General features: G+C 44.8%; 1 protein-coding gene across 3 annotated transcripts; it reads right to left on the bottom strand.

Annotated features, from left to right (window-relative positions):
* Window positions 1-7,003: 7,003 nt before the first annotated feature.
* On the bottom strand, window positions 7,004-22,033 carry LOC118378068 (histone-lysine N-methyltransferase SETD1A-like). 3 transcript variants are annotated; one of them, XM_052519191.1, is made up of 21 exons: window positions 21,918-22,033; window positions 20,894-21,038; window positions 20,692-20,790; window positions 20,312-20,582; window positions 19,433-19,557; window positions 19,010-19,266; window positions 17,127-18,831; window positions 16,043-16,987; window positions 15,000-15,173; window positions 14,707-14,788; window positions 14,450-14,610; window positions 14,103-14,139; window positions 13,786-13,984; window positions 13,573-13,628; window positions 12,167-13,470; window positions 11,420-11,762; window positions 10,834-11,015; window positions 10,315-10,425; window positions 9,711-9,830; window positions 9,395-9,532; window positions 7,004-9,164 (listed from the first exon to the last, which is right to left on the bottom strand). In XM_052519191.1, exons 2-21 carry the CDS (start codon window positions 21,029-21,031, stop codon window positions 8,991-8,993), a joined length of 6,621 nt encoding a protein of 2,206 aa, XP_052375151.1. In that variant the 5' UTR covers window positions 21,032-21,038; window positions 21,918-22,033; the 3' UTR covers window positions 7,004-8,990. The 3 variants fall into 3 exon arrangements, with proteins under 3 accessions (XP_052375151.1, XP_052375149.1, XP_052375150.1); XM_052519189.1 differs by having other exon boundaries at window positions 11,420-11,765; XM_052519190.1 differs by lacking the exon at window positions 21,918-22,033 and adding an exon at window positions 21,249-21,897 and having other exon boundaries at window positions 11,420-11,765.
* Between the last annotated feature and the right edge of the window lie 2,302 nt (window positions 22,034-24,335).

Consider the following 24,335-nt stretch of genomic DNA (forward strand, 5'->3'; position numbering starts at 1 on the left):
AATTGTGAAAAACTGAGTTTAAAATGTATTTGGCTAAGGTGTATGTAAAATTCTGACTTCAACTGTACATAAGTATATGGAAAAGTATCTATTCTCATTATAAACTAAGACAAGTGTTGTTCAGAACACACAATCCAGTTAGTCATCAGTGTATGACAGAGTCAGATTTCCCAACATGAAAGAGAGGAGGGTGGCATTGGCGTTCAACTAGTCTACAAGTAGGGTGAGTTAACATGTTTTATTTTACTTGCTCACACACACACACACACACACACACACACACACACACACACACACACACACACACACACACACACACACACACACACACACACACACACACACACAGCCACGTGATATTTAACAACATTGATTTAACTAAATTGTTTTTGGTATCTTTAAGTTTGTTTTCAGTCTATTAAACTAAGCATATATAGCCTTGTTGATTTTATGATGTTTAAGTTGAATTGGTGGGGTAACTCTGTGGTTGTAAATCAGTAGTTTGTTGTCTTCCAGCTGTCACAGCCTTATTGTATATACAGTGCCTTGCGAAAGTATTCGGCCCCCTTGAACTTTGCGACCTTTTGCCACATTTCAGGCTTCAAACAAAGATATAAAACTGTATTTTTTTTGTGAAGAATCAACAACAAGTGGGACGCAATCATGAAGTGGAACGACATTTATTGGATATTTCAAACTTTTTTAACAAATCAAAAACGGAAAAATTAGGCGTGCAAAATTATTCAGCCCCCTTAAGTTAAAACTTTGTAGAGCCACCTTTTGCTGCGATTACAGCTGTAAGTCGCTTGGGGTATGTCTCTATCAGTTTTGCATATCGAGAGACTGAAATGTTTTCCCATTCCTCCTTGCAAAACAGCTCGAGCTCAGTGAGGTTGGATGGAGAGCATTTGTGAACAGCAGTTTTCAGTTCTTTCCACAGATTCTCGATTGGATTCAGGTCTCGACTTTGACTTGGCCATTCTAACACCTGGATATGTTTATTTTTGAACCATTTCATTGTAGATTTTGCTTTATGTTTTGGATCATTGTCTTGTTGGAAGACAAATCTCCATCCCAGTCTCAGGTCTTTTGCAGACTCCATCAGGTTTTCTTCCAGAATGGTCCTGTATTTGGCTTCATCCATCTTCCCATCAATTTTAACCATCTTCCCTGTCCCTGCTGAAGAAAAGCAGGCCCAAACCATGATGCTGCCACCACCATGTTTGACAGTGGGGATGGTGTGTTCAGGGTGATGAGCTGTGTTGCTTTTACGCCAAACATAACGTTTTGCATTGTTGCCAAAAGGTTCAATTTTGGTTTCATCTGACCAGAGCACCTTCTTCCACATGTTTGGTGTGTCTCCCAGGTGGCTTGTGGCAAACTTTAAATGACACTTTTTATGGATATCTTTAAGAAATGGCTTTCTTCTTGCCACTCTTCCATAAAGGCCAGATTTGTGCAATATACGACTGATTGTTGTCCTATGGACAGAGTGTCCCACCTCAGCTGTAGATCTCTGCAGTTCATCCAGAGTGATCATGGGCCTCTTGGCTGCATCTCTGATCAGTCTTCTCCTTGTATGAGCTGAAAGTTTAGAGGGACCTCCAGGTCTTTGTTAGATCTGCAGTGGTCTGATACTCCTTCCATTTCAATATTATCGCTTGCACAGTGCTCCTTGGGATGTTTAAAGCTTGGGAAATATTTTTGTATCCAAATCCAGCTTTAAACTTCTTCACAACAGTATCTCGGACCTGCCTAGTGTGTTCCTTGTTCTTCATGATGCTCTCTGCGCTTTTAACGGACCTCTGAGACTATCACAGTGCAGGTGCATTTATACGGAGACTTGATTACACACAGATGGATTGTATTTATCATCATTAGTCATTTAGGTCAACATTCGATCATTCAGAGATCCTCACTGAACTTCTGGAGAGGGTTTGCTGCACTGAAAGTAAAGGGGCTGAATACTTTTGCATGCCCAATTTTTCAGTTTTTGAATTGTTAAAAAAGTTTGAAATATCCAATAAATGTCGTTCCACTTCATGATTGTGTCCCACTTGTTGTTGATTCTTCACAAAAAAATACATTTTATATCTTTATGTTTGAAGCCTGAAATGTGGCAAAAGGTCGCAAAGTTTAAGGGGGCCGAATACTTTCGCAAGGCACTGTAACGGTGGTTTATGAACTAATGGCTATAGAACAGGCTGTAATATGTCTTTTTTACTGTCTTGGCTTGGCTTGCTCAATGATTTTAACCACAGAACTCAACTACCTGTCAGTCTGGAGCGATGAAGCAGACAGCCCCAGTGGTCTGAAAACATCTTCCTTTAATTCTTTCTCTCTGACTGGACTGGATTGAATATCATGTCAAATGTCAGAAGCCTTATTGTTCTCCTGTTTTAACAACATGGCCATTCATCCAACATCTCTCTGTGTCCAATAATAGCCTTCTTGAACAGCCCTGTAAGTCATGCACACAGCAACATTTGAATGGACACCATATTGTGAAACAGATATTGTACTAGCGTAGACCTACATGGAAAGTGACACAAACAGTATTGTATTTCCATCCCTTGGATATTTCCAGACAGTCACATGATTCACACACAAGTTACCTCTAGTCTCAGCTACAGACTGCAAAACATTGTCATTGAATGTGGACTATAACTGATTGACAATCTCTAGATCAACTATCAATGAAGAATGCAAATTATTATTTTAAAATGCATGTCACAAAGTGCCCCCAAAAGAACAGACCAAGCTTGTAAGTGTCCTAGGTAGGGAGAACCCTCCGAGCCTCATCACTTTCATTTTGAAGGCCACTAGATGCTTGAAAACAAAGTGAAACAGATGCAGTTCCAGTAAATCATTTAGCCATTATATTTGGGTTATGCTCATTCAATGAGGTAGGTCCTAAATGGATGAATGATTAACATTCAATAAATAACTTCTACAATGTCCTATTTAGGATTTTAGAACTTGGCTTCACCTAGTTTTGTAAAGTATTTTACAACATGCAACTTTGCATAATAACATATTGGTTATCATGAGTGAGTTCAATCACCCTTGTTATAGAAGCAGAGTTCATGAAGATAAAAAATAACAAAACCAGCTCAGAAAATGCATATTTCTTCGCCACATAATGGTCTAAGTGTCTGTTAACCCAGTTCCATACAAGGTCTCGTCTTCTTTATTTGTGTTTCCTCCTCCTCTGACACAACACATTGCAATACACTTGGCTTCATTTAGAAAGCACCACGTTTTTTCCATCTCTATCGCTCTCACACACGCAGGAAACACTCCGTTTTTCAGATGGAACATGACTGACAAACGTACCTTTTGTAGTATCCTCTCTATTAGGCACAAGGGTGTTATTCTTGTTATTATTCACTAGGGTTAATGTTTTAATAAAATAGTTCAATTCAATCAAAAAATATTGTAATTTTGGTATAGAATTTTTGTTTGTGTATAAAATATTTGGCAACAAGAATTTTTTAAATCACAATCATTTCAATGGTCTTGTAATCATTGCAATAGTAACATATTATATCTTTCATGTCAAAAACATGGGTAGTGTTCATATGGTAAATAAGTATTTTGCAAGGTTTTCGCCAAATTCTGACACAAATTTACATTCAAAGAACAAGTGAGACAGATTCTCACCTTCTTTTTCACAGAAAATGCAGATGTCATCAATAGCCACACATTTGGAAATCATAGAATTACATGGATATATCTTATGTAAAAATTTTAAGTGCACTTCCTTAACTTTGTTTGGTATACAATATTTGTAAGGCCTTAACCATGCCTTTTTCTAGACAATATCAAGAATAAGCATGTTCCAGAAAAATGTTCCTCTCGGTGTAAGTTGGTTTTGTGAATGAAGAATTTGTCTTGTATATTTATTACAACAACATTTCTCAAGTAAGCCCACACCTTCCAATCTGAGTTCTGGATAAACTTTGTGATCATTACCAAAGCTAAGATGAGTTTTCATTAGTGTAGTTAGACCACTCGGAACGGCTTTGATCACAGAAATAAACTCTCTGAAAGGTATTGGAAACTCTTTCAATGTTATAAATTGTTCATATGTGAGAATATTACCCTTGTGGTCGAAAAAAATCAAGAACAAAGTCAATATTCCTCTCATGCCAGCTGGGGTAGAACAATGACTTATTCCTTACAGTTATGTCTGAATTATTCAACAAAAGCGCTTTATGTGGGGAGAAATTGTGCAGGAAACAGATGTGCAGGAAACAGATGACAGATGTATTCCTAAATATTTAACACAGACCTTTACAGGAATATTTTCTATTTGTTTATCATCAGAGTCAAATAAACATAAGATTTCACATTTAGAAACATTCAGTATTAATCCTGATGCAATAGAATATGCATTTATAGCATTAAGGGCGACCTGGTCTTTGTCTCTTAAAAAAAGAGTAGTATCATCAGCCAGTTGGGACATTTTGATTTCTTTGTTAAAAATGGTTGAGCCATACAAATTTGCATTATTCAGAATATCTAGAGATAGAAGTTCCACAACCAAAATGAATAAAAATGGCGAAATTGGGCATCCCTGTCGTACACTTCTGTTGATACTGAATCTTCTGGAAGTATTAAGGTTTAGTAACACAGAACTATTTATATCATTGTAAAACATGAGAATGACTTTGATAAAATTTTCACAGAATCCAAAAAGTTTAAGAGACCTAAAGAGAAATTCATGTTCAATTGTGTCAAGGGCTTTACAGAAGTCTAAAAATAAGACAACTGCATCTGAGTCAATTGCATCTGAATAATCTATAAGGTCCAAGACTAAAAGAATGTTTGAGCTTCATAAAACCTGTTTGAGTCTCATTTATAATGGTATCTATTCCTTTCTTTAAACTTTTGGCATAAACCAGAGCAATTAATTTGTAATCAATATTTAATAAAGTAATTGGTCTCCAATTGTCAATGAGAAAAGGGTCTTTATCGGGCTTCAGAATCAATTAAATAAGGCCCTGTTTTATAGTGGAGACTATTCCCCCACTTTTAATGCAATCTTGAAACATATTAAAAATCGGGTCTTCTAGTAACTCCCAAAACTGTCTTTAGAATTCTACTGACAGGCCATCAGGGCCAGGTGATTTCATCTGTCAGGCCATCAGGGCCAGGTGATTTCATCTGTCAGGCCATCAGGGCCAGGTGATTTCATCTGTCAGGCCATCAGGGCCAGGTGATTTCATCTGTCAGGCCATCAGGGCCAGGTGATTTCCCTTTTTTCATTGAATTCAGATCCTCTCTAATGACTTCAATTGACACAGGTGAATCGCAAACTGAGTGGAAATCATCCTCAATTACAGGGACAATTCTGAATGTGGCAAATGTAGCTTTCACAACCATCTTCCTGAAATTGAGAGCTGCAAAGGTTTTCATAAAAGGAATTGACAAATGATGATATTGTAATGGGATCTTTGCATAAAACATTGTTAATTTTGAGTGCAGTTATATATTTTCTTTTGTAGTTTATCTTTTCAAGTGCAAAAAAGTAACTTTACCAGATCCTTGTAGAGCTGTTCTAATTCTAGTTGTAAAGACTGGAATACAGACTCCTCTTCTTCAGATAGATTATCTTTCTTTAGAAAACTGTCAAGCTTGCTCATCTCTTTTTCTCTAAGGTTCTTTAAGTGCATCAGCTCTTTGGCGCGTTTAATGGCTACCACTCTGACTTTATATTTGAAAAATTCCCATCTACTTCCACGACCTAAGTCTTTTATTGCAAAATATCTTGAGCTAACGATCTGATGTTTTCATCCGGATTGAAATAACGCCAAGCATCCTCAACACAGAGATCCTTGCATAATGTAGTGATAATATTGCTATTTTGAGGGCATTGACTCGTTCTAGGAGGAAAACGATCAGCAGATGCATCAGGTGTTTCATTCAAATCCCCTGAAATAATTAGGAAAGCATCTGAGTGTTTGATGCGGAGGATTACTTCCGACGGAAAACTACACTCAGCTGAGGTAGCGGTGGTTAACAGTATAAGACATCTATTTACTTCCTTTTTTTTGTTGGGCAAGTGTTCATCAATTGTAGTTCAAACAGTACATTTATTTGTGGTAGTACATTAACTGTACTCTTGGCAGTACTCACAGTTCCAGTTTGGTTAATGTCAGAGTTACCCAGTAATCATTCTTCATTTGATAAACCCGTGTGGGCCCTTGAACCCAGCCTTCTTTCCCTCTTGTCGCGCCTTCTGTATAAGCGGCCAGTTTCTTCCTGGCAGCCTGATCCTGCGGTATCAGAGCTTCTTCTCGTCCAGAAACGTTTTCCCCTTGGCCATTCTCCAGATGATGTTCCTGTAATGGCGCATAGTTAAGCGCAAAATGATATTGCGAGGGGGTCCATCAGATCTTTGTTTCCCAAGTCGATGTCAATCACGTCTCTAAGCCTGTCTTTGATGCACGGAGACACCTTTCCCAGGATATTAATGACTGTTTCCCTAATATCCTCCCTCTCTACCTCTTACACCTTGGATTTTCAGATTCATTACATTACATTTACATTTAAGTCATTTAGCAGACGCTCTTATCCAGAGCGACTTACAAATTGGTGCATTCACCTTATGACATCCAGTGGAACAGCCACTTTACAATAGTGCATCTAAATCTTTTAAGGGGGGATTACTTTATCCTATCCTAGGTATTCCTTAAAGAGATTAAAGATTCCACCTGCGAGAGTACCTTTTTGAAGTTCAGCTCCATTCTCACACAGCTCATTATTTGGGATTGCATTTTCTTAAACTCGTTCTCTAGGAACGTTATCTTCTTTGCTGACACATTCAACCGTTGTTGCGCTTTCGTAAATTCCTCAGTTATTCTGCACTCCGACACACTTGGACGAGAGTGCTCTGAAATCGCATTAGATAGCCAGAGTGAATATAACAACACCTATAGACAACCCAGAGGCTAGGGGAAAATACTGACACTCAACCAAGGCTTTAAAAAAACAAAGCTTTCACTTTAAAAAAAATATTTTAATGCACCATTAATAAAAGATTCCAACGCATTAATACAAGAGAAATATTGCAAATAATATTAAAATCAAATTAAAAGGAAAAACAAAAAAGAACAATGGAAGGTATGTACAGTTTTCCTCGTGGGACGTAGGAAAGGAACAACGTATTTACAGACTGGAACCAGTGTGTTTCTACGAGAAACAAACACTTCTACAATATGTACATTTGTCGGAAACTTTTTTTCTATCTTTTTATTTTTAAAGTTAGAGGGTTGGTTTTTACTGAAAAGCGCCTGTTGCAACAAGAAATATAGATAACTTTTCTGCTGTGGAAGGAACAGAACACTGAGGGGCCTTGTGACATTTAAAACATCTACATCAGAGATTAAAACTTGGGACAGCGAATGCTTGATTTGAGAGAGCAACTCAAGCTAGAAACTAGATTTACCAGATCTGATCTACACATAAGTTCACCCTTTAAAACCATTCAGAACACACACTAAATGACAAAGTCCAACATACACAGACCTCAACACTTGTATTGGGGTCAATGGGTTATGTTCGGGCTCCCGAGTGGCGCAGCAGTCTAAGGCACTGCATCTCAGTGCAAGAGGCGTCACCACAGTCCCTGGTTCGATTATTGGCTGTATCACATCTGGCCGTGATTGGGAGTCCCATAGGGTGGCGCACAATTGGCCCAGCGTAGTCCGGGTCGGCCATCATTGAAAATAAGAATTTGTTCTTAACTGACTTGCCTACTTAAATAAAGGTTACATTTAAATTAAAAACATTTTGTTGAACAGATTTGTCTGTAATGGTTTGCCAAATAAGGGAGATTTCATAGAAACAGTGTTCCTTGACCATGTCATACAAAAAGCGCAGACAACCTGACATTTGCAGGTTGTTCAATAGCACAAAACTACTAATTGACAGTGGGAGCACATTCACACGACAGGAATAAAAACGTACTCTCTTTCGTAAGAATACCTTCTCTTAAAACACACAGATACACATGGGTCAGGTCCTTTCTCTGCTTCCTAAAGTGAGGGACAAACATCACAATGGGGAAAGGGGAACGTAAAGGGAACAAACAAAGCATTCCAAATTGAGATAAACCTGCAGACTAAAACTCAGCAGCCATCTTAAGCTTTAAAGATAAACTGATGTGACGCCATAGACTATTTGATCTACAAATGATTTGTTCTTATGTAGCATGGTGAAAAACAAATATTTAAGTCAATGGTCTCTCCTCACGCAACTAAATCAGAACAAGAATAGTAATAAGAATATGCAATACTATAAAATGACAAAGCTCAAACAATCTTCATTTTTGGAAATCTTGCATAAGTCCCAATGGATTAGAGTGTGTAACTAACACTGCGAACGAACGCCTTTAAAACCCTGAATATGTTTGTAAATCCTGTGCGTCTATGTGCGGATTGGTGTGTGTGGGCAGAGGGTTTGGGTTTAGCGGAAGCTTCTGGTCCACTCCCTATCTGTGCGGAAGCAGACAAGACACACAACACCAGTTCTGATTCTCTATTCCAAGGAAAGGCTGTTGGAAGAGGGGGAAAAAAATGTCCACCCTTGAACGAACGGGAACAGGTGGTCCTAAGTTATTAAATCCTGCTACAGCGGAGACTAATGCTGCATTTCAGGGGTTTGGGGTACAGGAGAGGGGACCCGATTATTAATCACACCCCTGGGAAGAGTCTCACAGCCCCTAAGATAATAAACCATAACCCCAGGTAAATTAAAGCATGTGAACAGTGCAAACGTTGCATGTCTCTCTCTGTTTTCTGGATATGGTACAGACAACTGTTCGACAGTCTGGAGGAGCAGGTGGGCTTTGGGGTCTGGAGGGGGGCTGTTGGTGGTGGGTGTGGCTTTGTTCTTGGTTATAGTCAGGGGTTGTGGTGCGGGGACAGGAGGGACTGAAACGGGGTACTGCCACACCTGTGTGAGAGTGGTCATGCTGTGGTATCTTAGTTGAGGGTCCCACGGCAGTTCTCTGTTCCACACAGACAGGGAATCTTATTTTCCTCTAGAGGGAACTTGTAGTCATAGGTAATCTCTTCATTCATGCCAATGGCCTGCTTGGAGTAGATCACAATCTTCTTCTGGGATTCTATGGTGATCACCTTTGCATAGCAGTTAGGCTGGGGAAGGAAGAGGACAGAGACCAGTTATGGGTAATTCAAAGAAAACAAAACAACTTAATTAAGAGGTTAAGAGGATTTTACCAGTCAATGTTTACTGTGAACATTGTGTGTGAGAGTCACTAAATATCTATGATGGAAATGTGTGTATTTCTATTTAGTCTTCACGTTGCTTCACTCCATTGTTATATCCTGTATTGTTTTGCTTGTGCAGGTATAGGCTGACTCACAGTGCAGCAGTGGTTGATGAAGCGTGCCAGGTTGCCTAACTTGGTAGCATCAATGATGGTGTCGTGGTCCACTCTGAACAGGTAGCTGCTCCCAATGCCCTGCTGGGCATAACGCTTCTCTCTGTTGTCAGCCACCATCTGGCAAAGAAACGGGCACAAACAGTCAAACAATGATGCCAGCTGAACACCCAGGAAAGACTAACACTGATGTTTGCCATGTGTCTATTGCTATGACACCACACTATGGATGAATGAAGTACAGACTACAATATGGCCCTAGACACATACAGTCCTCAAGCAGTACAATGACCAGTACCTGTCTAATATTCTGGCCCACATACTCAATGACCATCTCATCAGCAGCAATGGGTTCCATGGTGAACAGGCCCCATTCATGGATCCTACTGCGGCCAAATCGAAGCTTCTTCTTCCGGAACTGAGGAAGGAAGCAAGAGTTAGTGCCATAGTGGTGAAATAATCATTTAGTAACTCTAGTCCAGGGTTTCACAAACTCAGTCCTGCCCCCCCCAGCACAACACAACTGGGCGGCAGGGTAGCCTAGTGGTTAGAGCGTTGGACTAGTAACCCACTGTTCCTAGGCAGTCATTGAAAATATGAATTTGTTCTTAACTGACTTGCCTAGTTAAATAAATGTAAAATAAATAAATAAAAACTTAAAATAACCAACTCATTGAATGCACTAGCAGCCTTTGCTCTAGATTTCACCATAGTCCTGGATCAAAGTCTCATTTTCAACACACTGGCATGGGTTTAAAGGGTCAAGGTCTTCATTACACAGTAACAGAAGTGAGTTCTCAGAATGAAACTCATGGGAAATAACATGGTGGTTGAAGAGCAGAGGTAACACAGCAGTTACATAATATCAGTGGTACAAACAGTTTCAGACTGCTGTTGTGTACCTTGAGCTGATTGAGTTTGAGCAGGTCAGAGTCCATGACTGCAGGGATGCCTATGGCACTGAGGAGGCGGCGCTGCTCCGACCGTCTCTCTGACAGCAGACGGTTTGAGCCCTGAGGGGGAGGACAGAAGGAGTTACATTGGGCCAGTGACACACACACACGGTGACACACACACGGTGACACACACCATCACAGGCACTTTGCCCTAAACGCCCAATATCGTGTTAAGTGAGTTCATTTTTTATTGCCTCGAGCAAACGCAGCAAAGCTGTTGAATACATCTGCATGACAAACTCGGTGGGACTTCCTACAGCATTGTGAAGAATATGCTAAAATAAGAAATACACTACTTGTTCACCAACTTCCCTGTATTCAATGACCAAAGGTCATCAATCTTATTGGAACAAAACCTGTGACCACAGAGCCTATGACAGGCAACAACATGACACCATTGTATGAAAAGCCAGAGACTATATATAATATAAAAAGTAGAGAGATGGTAAAGAGAGGTGTGCGTACCGAGGCGTCGTAGTCGGCAGCCTCCAGTAGGGCCTGCTCAGGCAGTTCCAGATCCAGGTAGACATCCTTCTCCTTCCTGCTGATGGCGTAGTAGCCCTCGCTCCTGGCACAGCCTGTCACGTGCTCCCGCAGCTGCCCGTCTGCACTCTTCTTCTTACGCCGCGGGTTGGGGATGTTGGTAAGTGCAGGCCATACGTTAAGGCTAACAACAGTTACTGTTGAACACACACCAGTCCATCTAAATACACATGCATCATTACACACCATTTCATCTACTTCCACCACAGGAGGTTGGTGGCACCTTAATTGGGGAGGATGGGCTTGTGGTAATGGCAGTGGAATGGTATCAAATACAATCAATCACATGGTTTCCAGGTGATTGATGCCATTCTATTTGCGCCGCTCCAGCCATTATAATTAGCCGTACTCCTCTCAGAAGCCTCCACTGACTTCCACATACCGGTACATTACTTAAAACACAGCTCAACTGTTCATAAGAGGCATCAACACATGGAAGATCCTAAACCACAAGCAGAGCTTCTAACCCTCGTTCCAAACCCCCTGCCCTGCCAGTAGTAAAGGTTATCAGTGTGGTGGACCCAGTGTGTGTCGTTGAGCCAGTCGGTGCTGTGGTCGTCCTGCAGCAGCTTCTCGTAGGTCGTCTTCAGCAGCGTCATGTCCTCCATGTCTAGACCAGAGTTCCAGATGTCGTACAGGATGGTCATCTGCTCAAACTCGCTGCGCTGGTCAAACGTGACGGGCTCCGGGGCAGGGATGGGCTTGGGCCAACGCTGCGACGAAGTCAACCCGGCCTCCTGGAGGAAGAGGCGCTCGCTCTTCCTCACATCGTCCCACTCTTCCTCGTCCTCAGTGTTAGACAGCTCACCCGGCTCCAGCTGCTCTACGTCTACATCCTCCTCCAGGTCCTCCTCCTGACAGGAACCGGGGACAGAAAGAGGGAGAGGGACAGGAACAAGGAGAGAGTGGGAGATATCAACTCAGGAACTAAAATTAGCCTGTAACAGGTTCTTAAACACTGGTCAATACAGGCCCTAGGATGGGACTTTCTAGATTAGACTGTAATTTACTAGTAATTTGTTTGACATTATTAATATATATTTACATGACAATTTGGCCATGTAACTGTCAATCTGTGAAACTTTATGCAATTGAGGAAAGACATTGCTTTGCATGTCATTTTAAGATGACAAAGTCACAGTAAATGTAAGCTGTGTGTGAGCAATCCCCTATCTTTACATGTTGTTGACACACCATGCTCAACACTTCTTAGTTGTGACACTTGACTCAAGCACAAACCCACAAAACCTCACACCTCTAGTTTCCTCTTCTGTTTCTTGGTCTGATGTTCCTTCTGCTTTTTCGTTTGCAACACCAGATTTTCCTTATCTTTCCTCCTCCTCTTCTTGTTCTTCTCTTTCCCCATCTCCTCCAGTTCACTGCCCCTCACCGCCATTCCCTTCCTCTTGGCTGATGGGGTGAGAGATGTCAGCACAGAGGCCTTGGCCATGTCTCCATCCTCACACAGAAGCCCCATGCCAGACAGGTACTCAGCCTGGTGTCTGTCCCTAGAGGGCAGGGGTTCCCCTATGACCTCCTCAGGAGCTTCCAGCACCCCAGAGATGGCGTGATGGTTGAAGTCTGCAGGGAGGAGCACCCCAGACTCCTGTTTGGAGACACTCCTCTTTTGGGCAGGGATGAGGTGGAAGGGGGCTTTGGAATAGTTGTGTTCCTGCAGGGCAGACAGGCCATGTGGGTCCATAACCAGGGGGAGGGCTTTGGGAGAGAGGAGCATCTCCTCCTCCATCTTCTGCTCCTCTGCCTCGTCTGACGTCTCCGTCTCTTCTGAGTCTCCAGCGTCTGGGTCCAGCTTCAGGGCCACATCAGCCAGGACAGACAGATCGACCATAGGCGCCGAGCCCTGCTGTAGCAGGCTGGATGCTCCCAGCTGTTCACCAAGTCTCAGCAGTCCCTCCTCCTCCTCTCTGAGGGTGTGGAAGGAGGGGGGAGGGGTGGGGGTCGACAGGCTGACAGTCCTGGGGCGTCCCCTGCCCCGGCCCTTTGTGACAGGGGGCGGGGCCTCCTCAAAGGCCATCTTGACCATGGAGGCGTGGTCCAGAGGGAGGTTCTGCACGGTGCGACACACCCACACTGGAGCGGGGGATTTGGGGGAGGCCCCCCGTTTGTTGGGGGACTTGGTGGGGGTGATTGGGGGGGACACCAGAGGGACAGGGCTATTTTTTGAGTCTTCGGGGCGTACAGGCAAGGGAACAGTGAGAACAGGGGAGGGAGAGAGGGCATTGCCTTCGCCTGGTTTGGAGGCAAAGGGGAGGAGTGAGAGAGTCTTGGAGGGGGTGGTTCCAAATGTGGAGGCGATGAAAATGGAGTCTGGAAGGTGAGATTTCATGTGGGACAAGAGAGGAGAGGCAGTGGAGGGAGGTGGGGACAAGGGGACAGTTGGAAGGTGGGGTTTGTAGTCGCTCTCCCCGGTAGAGAACGAGACGGTCTTCCTTCGCTTCTTGAGAGGAGGCACAATGACAATTGGGGAGGAGGGGCGGGGGGCTGGTGGACGAGCGTTTGAGCTGAGTGTTGATGAATCCTTCTTGCTGGCAGCAATTTCTGAGATATGGGCACATATTTGAATTATTAATCAGGTGAAAAACATTGACACTTGCCATGGAAATGAACATCCATAACAGAGAAACTAAATGTGTGACTAACCAGCTTTGATCTCGGCGCTGAGCGGTGCTTTTGGAACAGCAGCTGCAGACTTTTCTCTGGAGTGCACAAGTGGAATGGTCAGTTACAACCCAGACACACATTGAGCAACAGATCAAGTTTCAATAAAGACACTTCCATAGGAAATATATAGAAAACATTTTGGATACTTATATACAGGTATATTCAAAAACAGGAACACTGTTCAAAACGTACCGGTCATCCCCCTTCTCTGTGTCCAGAGCTGTGCTGTCCATCGTAGACTCATCCATGGTGTCCAGTCCACTGCCGGCCTGCTCTCCTTCCTCCTCATCCTCGTCTTCAGAGGAAGAGGAGGATGAGGATGTTGAGGAGGAAGAACTCTCTGTGGATGAGGAGAGGCTCTCATCATCGCTGTCCGCACTCAAGGCCTCATCTGAAGAAGTGAGATGAAGTGAGAGATGATAAGATGGCATGATGGAAAAGGTATCCATCTACCTGTGACGGGGGCACATTGGCTTCAATAAGGATAACATGAAGAATGCTAGATTTACCTTCAGACCCCTTGTCACTTCCCTCCTCCTCATCCTCCTACAGAGAGGAACAGAAGGACAGTTTGTGATAATATACAACAGTGTCTCAGGTTCAATCCAAGTCAATGAAGCCAAAGTACAGCAGAGTATGAAGAGGCATACAGTGAAATGCTGCCATCTAGCCAGCACTATGGGGAAATACAACAACACTGCCAGTATGTACTGCTTGCGGAAATCATCAACTGATTAGAAAAATCATGCATTATTGTTTCTGTAGCCATTTATTCAATTTGAGATCAGATAAACTTTACAATGTGGAGACACATTATTTTCATGCTAAATTATCCCTTGCACATGCAGACACACACCTTATCTGAAGAAGAACCATCAGAAGTCTCTTCTCCTTCGCTGTCCAGGTCCCAAGGTTTACGACTTCTCGTCTTCTTCTTCCTCCGCCTGCTGTCCCTCTCAGCCATGTGGCCCTCCCCATCTGCCATTCTTCCCTCTAGACCCTTGTCATGGTACGAGTCTGGGGGGGAGGAGAGAGATGGTGAGCCAACATAGGAAACACAAAGAAGGTCGGTGACAAATCCCCAAAGGAGGGGGTCATTGATGAAAAGCTCACCTTCGTCGTCATCCTCTGGCGGTGTCTTGGGTCTCTTCATCTCTCCTACCTCTGCTAGCTCCAGAGGTTCTTTCCTCTTCACCTGGACACAATAACACAGACAGTTAATAACATGATAAGTTATGGTGGAAAAAATCCCTAAGTGAATGGATGGATACAACATGTATTAGTGTAATGTCTATACATTAACAGTACTAATCCATCTCTATTTCCTATGCTCAGTACAAAAATGTATGTAAATCAGTGACGGACAATTCCTGAGTTCCAACTGTTGCCTCTGTGTATTTGTTTACCTTGAATGATGGTAGTCGTAGCGCCCCTCTCAGTGAGAAGCCTTCCATTCCTCCACTCTTGGCCCAGTCCACCAGAGACATGAGGGGCTCCCGGGGCTTGCTGCTGGCCTTGTTCTCCTCCTTCTTGTCCTCGTCCCTCACTGCAGCCACACCCCGAACCATGGTCTGGAACGGCTGGGGAGGGAGGACGGGTATCACGGCCAATCAAATAATGGATTTAAAAAACAATAACAGGAAAACCATGTACGACTTGAAAAACGGACCAGATGGGTATACTACAACGCTAGCTAGATCTAATCAGTTTTCTGAAGCTAGCCAGCTTCAGTTAGCTTCACATTTCAGGTCAGATTTCATCCGTAATACAACGATGGATATTGCTTGTCTGCCTGTTGCTAACTCTAGCAGGCTTGTAACTGAGCGTGCATGTCGCACGTGGATAATCGAACAACAAACTCGTCGAGACAATACTGAAACATCAATCAATGGGCGAGTAAGTGACACATTTTAATTTGTCCCAAAATCAAATTGCAAGAAATGGTTATTTTGCTAATTCAGCAGGCTATGGTGTTAATGCCATCTTTGGTGTGCTTATCAATGCACAAACACCCTTTTCCCCAAATCCTACAGATACAAGTTTTATTGTGCGTCAAGTTTCAAATGCATTCTGTCATTACTAATTGTAATGTGATAAGTATTTTAACATTTATGTTTAACATACAAAAAAACATTTGATTAATAAAATGAGGGGATGATGGAGGGAGGGAATCTGGATGAGAGGGAGGGAATCTGATTTCTTTGGTCATCAACTCATGGCAGACACTTCATTCAAGATAAATGGAGTTAGCCCTGAGTTAGCCTGCAGGTTAGTTCTGAAGGATTCGTTGCCATAGAAATGTAGCTGGCTGAAGGGTGAGTCACTTTCATGGTACCAGTTATCCCGAGTTGAAGGGTTGACCAAAGTTACCTCACTAACTCCTCAAACCAGGTATGTAGTATAGGCCATTTTGTCTGTGCTTTCTGAACATGTTGTTCCACTCTCTTACCTTGGCTTTGGTCTCCTTGCGCTCCCACCACTCGTCAAAGGTTCCAAAGGCGATGTTCTCCACCATCTTGCGGTTGAGGTCCCTCTGCATGATGCTCTTCATCTCCTGTATGAGGGTGGCCAGCACCAGCTGCACTGTTGCCTCGTGGGGGTTCTCTGTTAGCAGGGGCATTTGGGGGTCCCCCTCCGCCCCGTACTGGGCCTCTCCCCCCACAGGAGGCATTCTCCCATAGGGCGGAGGGGTGTGGTACGCGTAGTGTTCGGGTAAGACATGCGGGGCCCAGCCCGTGTGTGGAGGGGGGATGGCGTGGTGGTGGGGCATCTGAGAGGGGCCAGGGTAGGCATAGGGCATGTGGGAGGGCATGTAGTGCTGATCCTGCTCATAGCCACCCCCTTCTTGGTCCATGTAGGGGTGGTGGGAGTGTGGGGGAGGGGGCATGGAGTGGTAGTAGTCTGAAGGGGGGGCGTCGCCAGGGGCAGCGGTGCCATTAGAGGAGGACATCCTCAGCTGGTGTAGCCGACTCAGCATCTGGGTCTGCATCTGGAAGGACATGGGGGCTCCACCACTGTACTGGTTCATCAGCTCCATACTGCTGGCATAGTCATACATGTGTGGGGGCATGTGAGGAGGGTACTCAGGGTGCAGCTCCATGTGGCCCAGCGGTGGGGGGATGCAGGGGGGTGGAGGGGGCTGCAGGGAAAAGCCCGGGGGAGGGAGGTGAGGGGGGTAAGAGGGAATGGGTGGAACAGGCATGGACGTGCCAAAGTGCTGTGTGGGGTCAGAGGGGGAGGCAGAGGGGTCTGTCTGGGAGGGCAGGGGGGCCTGGGAAGAAGATGGAGAAGAGACGGAGGAAGGAGTGGCGTGGTGGGTGGTCACTGCTGTAATGGTGTGTTCTTCATCCTCGTCGGAGATCTCCATGTCTTCCCCAGAGGAATGAGGGGATGACTGCAGAAAGGAAAGAGGAGGGAATTCACAATTTCCCCACACTCTTGCATCAACTGACAATCCCTGCTAACAATACACCAATGTTTCCATACAATCTGATTCCTACAATATTTCCATTAACAGAGTAAGATGTTCTTACCTGACTCTTTCCATTGTAGGGGGGTGTCTGTGCCCCTTGTCTGGTCCTTGGATCAATAGGTTCAGGTTGGGCTGTCTCCTCCCGTAGAGGTCCTGTTCCATGGAGACTAGTATGGTCATCTGTGGTGGGGACGCGGGGAGAGAAGGTGGAGGAGGGGGTAGCTTGTGCTACCACAGTGGGACTCTTCCTCCCCTCTCCCCCCGTTCTCTGCTTCCTCCCTCTACGGCCGTCTCTATCCCTCTCTCCTTTCCTCCTCTGCTGGCCTCCACCATCTCCTCCTTGTCTCCTCCGCCTGTCTTTCTCCCCAACCTGCTCCCTCTGCTTATTGCTCCTGCCCTCGCCTGCTGCTCCTCCCTTCCCTGCTCCTCCCTCTCCTGCCACCTTCTCTCTCTGCCTTTCTTCCTTTCTGTCCTCTTCCTCGTCTTCATCGGAGGGCAGGAAGGAGAACTTAGCTTTCTGCTCTTTCAGTAGCATCTCAATACGAGAGTCTAAGCTGCTGCTGTGGTAGACAAATGGCAGGCTCTCATTGGTGGAATCTGGCTCCGGGGAGGAGGAGTCTCGCTGGGGGGGTGGGGAGAGGGAAGTGGACGAGGGGAGATGGTGTGGGAGGGAGGTGGAGGAGGGTGAAGTGGAGGAGGAAGCGATGGAGGAGTGGGGTGGAGAAGAGGGAGGGGTGGAGGGATGTTGAGGAGGAGGAGGTGGGGTGGTGGGCCGGCGTTTAGGCTTGGTCCACGTCTCCTCTCTGACTGGGCTCTCCTGGCCAAAGTCAAGGGCGCTGAGCGTCTCTGCTACAGCCGCCGCTATCACAGAGGCAGGGGGGAGGGGAGGTGGTGGAGGGGGCGGCAGAGGGGTGTGGTGTGATCGGGGGTCCTTGTCAGACACAGAACCCCTCTCCCCAGAACCAGCACTAGGCTGGGCACGATACACTGAGGGGGGCTCTAAGCGGGAGGAGACAGAGGGGTTGTGGGGAGGGGGTTGGTCTTTGGAGGAGGAGTAGGAGGGGTAGGCAGATGGAGGCGGGGACAGACTGTTGGAGGATGAGCGGTGGGAGTTGGAGTTGAATCTGGGGTCGGAGCTGTTTGAGTAGTCGCTGTCTCTGTCCCTCTCCCTGCTGTCTCGGTCGTGGCTGCTCCGTCGCCGGCTGCTGCTACTACTACTGCTGTGATTGTGCGAGTGGTGGTTACGGTGTCTGCCGTGTTCTCTGGAGCCCAGGCTGTCCCGTCTGTAGCCTCTCTCCCTCTCTGAGTGATGCGAGTGGTGGGAATACTTGGAGGAAGAGTTGGCCTCCTGGTAAGATGACCTTCTAGAGCCAGTCCCACCGGCACCGTACCGCCCTCCTGAGTCCCTGTCCCGCTCTCTGTCCCTCTCTCTGTCCCGGTCTGCCAGAGGGGGCTGCTCGTACTGGGGTGCAGGAGGTGGGGGAGGCATTGCAGGGTGGTGTGCCATGTGCTGTCCAGCCCCTCCAGCGTTTGGGTATGTGGGGTAGAGCGGGGGCTCGTTAGGACGGAAAGGGCCGGTAGGGGGGTATGTGGGGCGACACCTTTGGTAGGGATCTTGAGGAGGTGCATGGGGGTCCTCCGAGTACCGGGGAGCTTTGTATGCCCCGACTGAGGAGGAGACAGTAGAGGAGGAGCAGGAGGAGGAGGGAAGCATGTCCTGGGGAGGGTAGCCACTGGTCAATGGGCCTGCACTGTATCCAACTTGTCTAAGAAACAAAAGGAGAAAGAGGGTTCATAGAGGGTTTATATATAACACAAGTTACCACATTGACTATTACTATCCTAATAAAGAGAAATGTGTATACCTTTTTGGAATGACAAACACATTTTTGGATAAATTAACATCTGAGCTATTATGCAGGGTGTTTGTTCCCCAATACTGACCTGGCAACAGCGTAGCCCGAGTCCTGTGAGACAGAGCGAGGGGTGTAGGGCGTTCCTCCTCCCTGTGAGGAAGCGGAGGAGCCTGGGGTGTAGGGCCCCCCCATGGAGGAGGGGGTCGTATCTAGACGTTGCTCACTGAAGCCTGTGTCCACAGAGCAGGGGGTAGTGCTCCCAGGGGTGAGAGCCGGTACCCCTGCAGCCAAGCCCGCAGCCAGGCCAGCTATCTCAGAGGACAGTCTCCGCCTGATATCTGACGACTGCGCAGACAGAGAGGAACAGGAAGATGGGAGAATTAGACAGAGAAAGTAAAAAACATTACACAGTAGAAAATTATGAAAGCCTCTCAAGAATGATGAACCATAAAGGTAAATCCTCCATGAAAATGTCAGTAGGATGGTTGTTCTGAGCCCTTGGTGAGTGTACCGTGTCTGGTTGTGTTGGCGCTGGGGGCTGGAACCGCTCTGTCAGGGCCTTGCCTCCTGTGGGCACAGTCTGGGGCGTGTAGGAGCCACTCACTATCAGGTCATAATACTTCTGCCTCTGCTGGCCTGCAGATACACACAGACATACCCATAAGACAAGGATGTAGCTAATATCTTAACAAAATTCTAATGTGACAACAATTGTCTCCATAAAACATCTCTGTACCTCCAGTTTCAACTGTTCTGCCTTACTATTATTCAACCATGCTGGTCATTTATGAACATTTGAACATATTGGCCACGTTCTGTTATAATCTCCACCCGGCACAGCCAGAAGAGGACTGGCCACCCCACATATGCTCTCTCTAATTCTCTCTTTCTTTCTCTCTCTCGGAGGACCTGAGCCCTAGGACCGTGCCCCAGGACTACCTGACATGATGGCTCCTTGCTGTCCCCAGTCCACCTGACTGTGCTGCTGCTCCAGTTTCAACTGTTCTGCCTTATTATTATTCGACCATGCTGGTCATTTATGAACATTTGAACATCTTGGTCATGTTCTGTTATAATCTCTACCCGGCACAGCCAGAAGAGGACTGGCCACCCCACATAGCCCGGTTCCTCTCTAGGTTCCTTCCTAGGTTTTGGCCTTTCTAGGGAGTTTTTCCTAGCCACTGTGCTTTTACACCTGCATTGTTTGCTGTTTGGGGTTTTAGGCTGGGTTTCTGTACAGCACTTTGAGATATCAGCTGATGTACGAAGGGCTATATAAATACATTTGATTTTGATTTGAATAGTAATTGCAATAGAAGTTATTTTTATACAAAATAGATGTATATATCAAATCAAACCACAGATATTAAGCCATGAATCCATGTCATACCTTTGATGTCCAGCTGAGCATGAATGATGTTACCCATGACGGAGGTGTTGTGCAGCTGTTTGACCGTGTCCTTCGCCCCCCTGGTGCTGGTGAAGAGCACGCGGGCCAGGCCCAGGTGCTTACGGGTCTTGGGGTGAAACAATATCTCCATTTCCTCCACCTCTCCAAACTTTGCGCACATCTCAGCCAGGAAGGGTTCCTTGATGTTGTCATTGAGGCGAGCAAAGGTCACCTCTTTGAGGGGAATGGGGCCCACGTAGAACTCATCCAGCTTTGGGAACAAAATAAGGAAATTAGAGATAGCATGCTACAGTGCAGCTTTTAGAGAGTGAGGCTGGTGTGAGTGTATGATGAGTCAGCAAGTTAGATAGGGTTCTAACTTTGAACTTGGGCACTGGCAGGGCCATCTCTGTGTGCCTGGACCAGATTCTACGAGGTCGAGGGTCCCGCAAATCTCCCACTGGGGGGAACCCCGAGTCCTGGAGAGATGACAAGTAAAAGTCAAAGGCTCATGTTACAATTCAGGACATGTACAACAACCCTATTCCAAAATAAAAACAGTTATGTAAAAACAATACCAACCGGCACACTGAAATGCACCCCATCGTATCGGTATATTTTGTTGTTAACCCTCCGGATGGCTGGGTCTTGGACGAGCTTATAGCTCTTCCATTGCAAACTGAGAGCTCGTTGTGTATCCGGCTCACTGTCTGGATCCATGCTATAACTGGAAGAGTGAAGTGGGAGATGCAACTGAATTAAGTGTTTTGTCACTAACGTTAACATAATGTCGTATCCTCATAACAGGCACAAGTATACATGATGCTAGCTATACTCGTATTTGGTTAAATAAACCAGGTTAAAAAGAAAACCTTCTTTGATAAAACAGCTCACATCAATGTAGCGTCAAACGTCAGTTCTTGTCATGGTAACCTACCTCTGGCATACTGTAAACTCGCTCCAGCCTGGTGCTGCTGTCAAAACAATGACAACGTCACACGCTAGCTAGCTGTGTTTTGATAGGATTCCACTATTTTCTATCCGACAGTTATTTAGATAACTATGGTAGCTTATTGTAACGTTCGTTATATACTTCGGATCACCTTGACTAACTAGCTATATCTAAACTAGATTAGCATGTGTAGCTAGCGTTAGCTGCTACCATACTCAGTTTCATTTAACAAGTTCGCTTGTTACCTAGCTAGCTATTCAAATCCCAACTAGCTAGTTAAGTTACATAAATTTGAAAGTGGTTATTCAAAATATTATTATGTACAACGATGCAAAGATCGACCTAAATTAGCTTGCTAAACGCCATTCACTCGCCTAACCGAACCTGCCTCTTTCAAACCGATTGCCCGTTTCATCCGAAACTACCAACCCGCTGCTCAAGTGAAGCTAGGCCTAGGACGAACGGGGAAAAACACTGAGTACCAAACTGAAAAGATAACTCCGTTTTTGCCAGTGGGCACAATAGCTCAGTTATAACAATGTCGATACGTTCCCGGTGCTGTGTAGTTACCATACAAAGCGTAATATTTTACGAAATATTTGTTTATGTCCTAAAACAAAATAATGTTAAACGAGCGGCCATCGCGTAACAAACCTGAAAGCCTCGCCTGCACTCCATCAGTCTCTGCGAATACATTTCGTCATTCGAAGTCAGCACTTTCCTCACAATCCATCCAGATCCACGAAAACAAAGGGAACAGTCAACTCAGTCAAAATACAAACGTCACCGACTAAAAATGCATTACATTTTTTTCTGTTGGATGTGCCTACTACACACAGGTAGTTAGTTATAAGATTTAAAAAACGATTCGTATGTGCCTTCTCTTGTCTATTACTACTTGTGGCGAATCTACGGATCAATGTATCAGATGTGGCCTTAGAGATACCCATTCCACCTAGTATAACATGCAGGACATTGACACCGAAGAATGTATTATTTAATTTTCCTCGTACCTTCAGTTTTGAACTTCTTTGCTTAGTTATATTATGCATACGGAGTACCAAAGAAGTTTCAAAAGAACTACTGCACAAGGAAACAATTCAGTGACAACACTGCCATCGTGTGGCCAAACATGACACCGCAGTGAAAGGAGACACATGATCACATACGTCACACAAGTAACAAGGGTTATGTTCAGAGCTGCGGGAAGTCGGGTTGCAGCATCACCCCCTTAAACAAAAACATTACTCCTGTGTGAGCGGACAATAACAAAATATTCCTTGCAAAATATACATGACACAGTGCATTCAGAAAGTATTCAGAACGATTTACTTTTACCACATTTGGTTTCTCATAATACTCCATAATGACAAATCTAAAGCAGGTTTAGACATTTTTGCAAATTTATTACAAATAAAACACAACATTTACATAAGTAATCAGACCCTTTACTCAGTACTTGGCATTCAGTGCAAAGAGTTCCATCTTGGTTTTTTATTTATTTTACCTTTATTTTACTAGGCAAGTCAGTTAAGAACAAATTCTTATTTTCAATGATGGCCTGGGAACAGTGGGTTTACTGCCTGTTCACGGGCAGAACGACAGATTTTGTACCTTGTCAGCTCGGGGATTTGAACTTGCAACCTTTCGGTTACTAGTCCAATGCTCTAACCACTAGGCTACCCTACCGGTTTCAGTGTAGCCTAGTGGTTAGAGCGTTGGACTAGTAACTGTCATTGAAAATAAGAATGTGTTCTTAACTGACTTGCCTGGTTAAATAAAGGTACATTTAAAAAAAAAATTAAACCAGAGAGTCTTGTTTCATGGTCTGACAGTCTTTAGGTGTCTTTTCGCAAATTCCAAGTGGGCTGTCATTTGCCTTTTACTGAGCAGTGGCTTCCGTCTCGCCACTCTACCATAAAGGCCTGATTGGTAGAGTGCTGCAGAGATGGTTGTCCTTCTGGGTTATTCCCCAATCTCCACATTGGAGCTTTGTCAGAGGGACCATCGGGGTCTTGGTCACCTCCCTGACCAAGGTCCTTCTCATGTGCATTTACCACAAGTGGACTCCAATCAAGTTGTAGAAACATCTCAAGGATGATCAATGGAAACAGGATGCACCTGAGCTAAATTTCAAGTCTCATAGCAAAGGGTCTGAATACTATTGTTAGTACATTTGTCAACATTTCTATAAACCTGTTTTCACTCTGTCATTCAGTGTGTAGATTGATGAGGATTTATTTATTTAATGCATTTTAGAATAAGGCTGAAACGTTACAAAATGTGGAAAAAGTCAAGGGGTCTGAATACTTTCCGAAAGGACTGTATGATGGGGTGCATTTCAGTTTGATGGTTGGTATTGTTTTTACATTACTTTTATGTCGGAGTAGGGTTGTTGTACATGTCCTGTATTGCCACATGAGCCTTTGACTTCAGCCATTTCTCCAGATTCGCGGGACCCTCGACCTCATAGGATCTTGTCCTGGTACACAAAGATGGCTCTGCCATCTCTAATTTCTGTCTCTTGTTCACAAAGCTGGATGAGTTTGACGTGGGCCCCATTCCCCTCAAGGATGTGACCTTCGATTACCTCAATGACAACATCAAGGAACCCTTCCTGGCCAAGATGTAGTACAGTACATTATCAGTTGGCATTCAGCTCTCTGCATTGGTAACACATACTGTCCAATGCTGACCATCCTTGTGTCTGGGTGTGATAACTAGCTTTTCTGCTAAAAAATAAACAAGAACAGGCAGGAAGACATAGAAAATAGTGTATGAATTTCTGCAGATTTTCTTCATTGACCTTGAAGCATCCCCAATTAAATTGTCCTCAACATGACTTCCTAGGTGGGTTTTTGTTAAACCTTTGTACTAGGTCAGGAGACTTACAATACTTACTCCCCAATAAGAATCAAAATGCTGGCAGAAATGGTGGTTTCCAAAAAAGGCTACTGTACAGTATAGGAGACAAGGGAGTTGACATTAAGCCCACCAGGACAGCTTAGTTTGAACTCAGTAGCCTAGACAATCTCTCTGCGGACTCAATCTTTGGGTCAAATTTAGCGCTAG

Source organism: Oncorhynchus keta, chromosome 5 (genome assembly GCF_023373465.1).
Source record: "Oncorhynchus keta strain PuntledgeMale-10-30-2019 chromosome 5, Oket_V2, whole genome shotgun sequence".
NCBI classification, from domain to species: domain Eukaryota; kingdom Metazoa; phylum Chordata; class Actinopteri; order Salmoniformes; family Salmonidae; genus Oncorhynchus; species Oncorhynchus keta.

What these genes read in the sequence shown, in the direction of transcription:
- LOC118378068 (XM_052519189.1), bottom strand. Translation starts at nt 21,031, where the DNA reads ATGGATCCAGACAGTGAGCCGGATACACAACGAGCTCTCAGTTTGCAA. An exon ending in CGCCAACACAACCAGACACG is followed by an intron (nt 19,267 to 19,432) that starts GTACACTCACCA and finishes CTGTCTGCGCAG; the next exon opens with TCGTCAGATATCAGGCGGAG. An exon ending in GCAAGGAGACCAAAGCCAAG is followed by an intron (nt 15,174 to 16,042) that starts GTAAGAGAGTGG and finishes CTCCCTCCCCAG; the next exon opens with CCGTTCCAGACCATGGTTCG.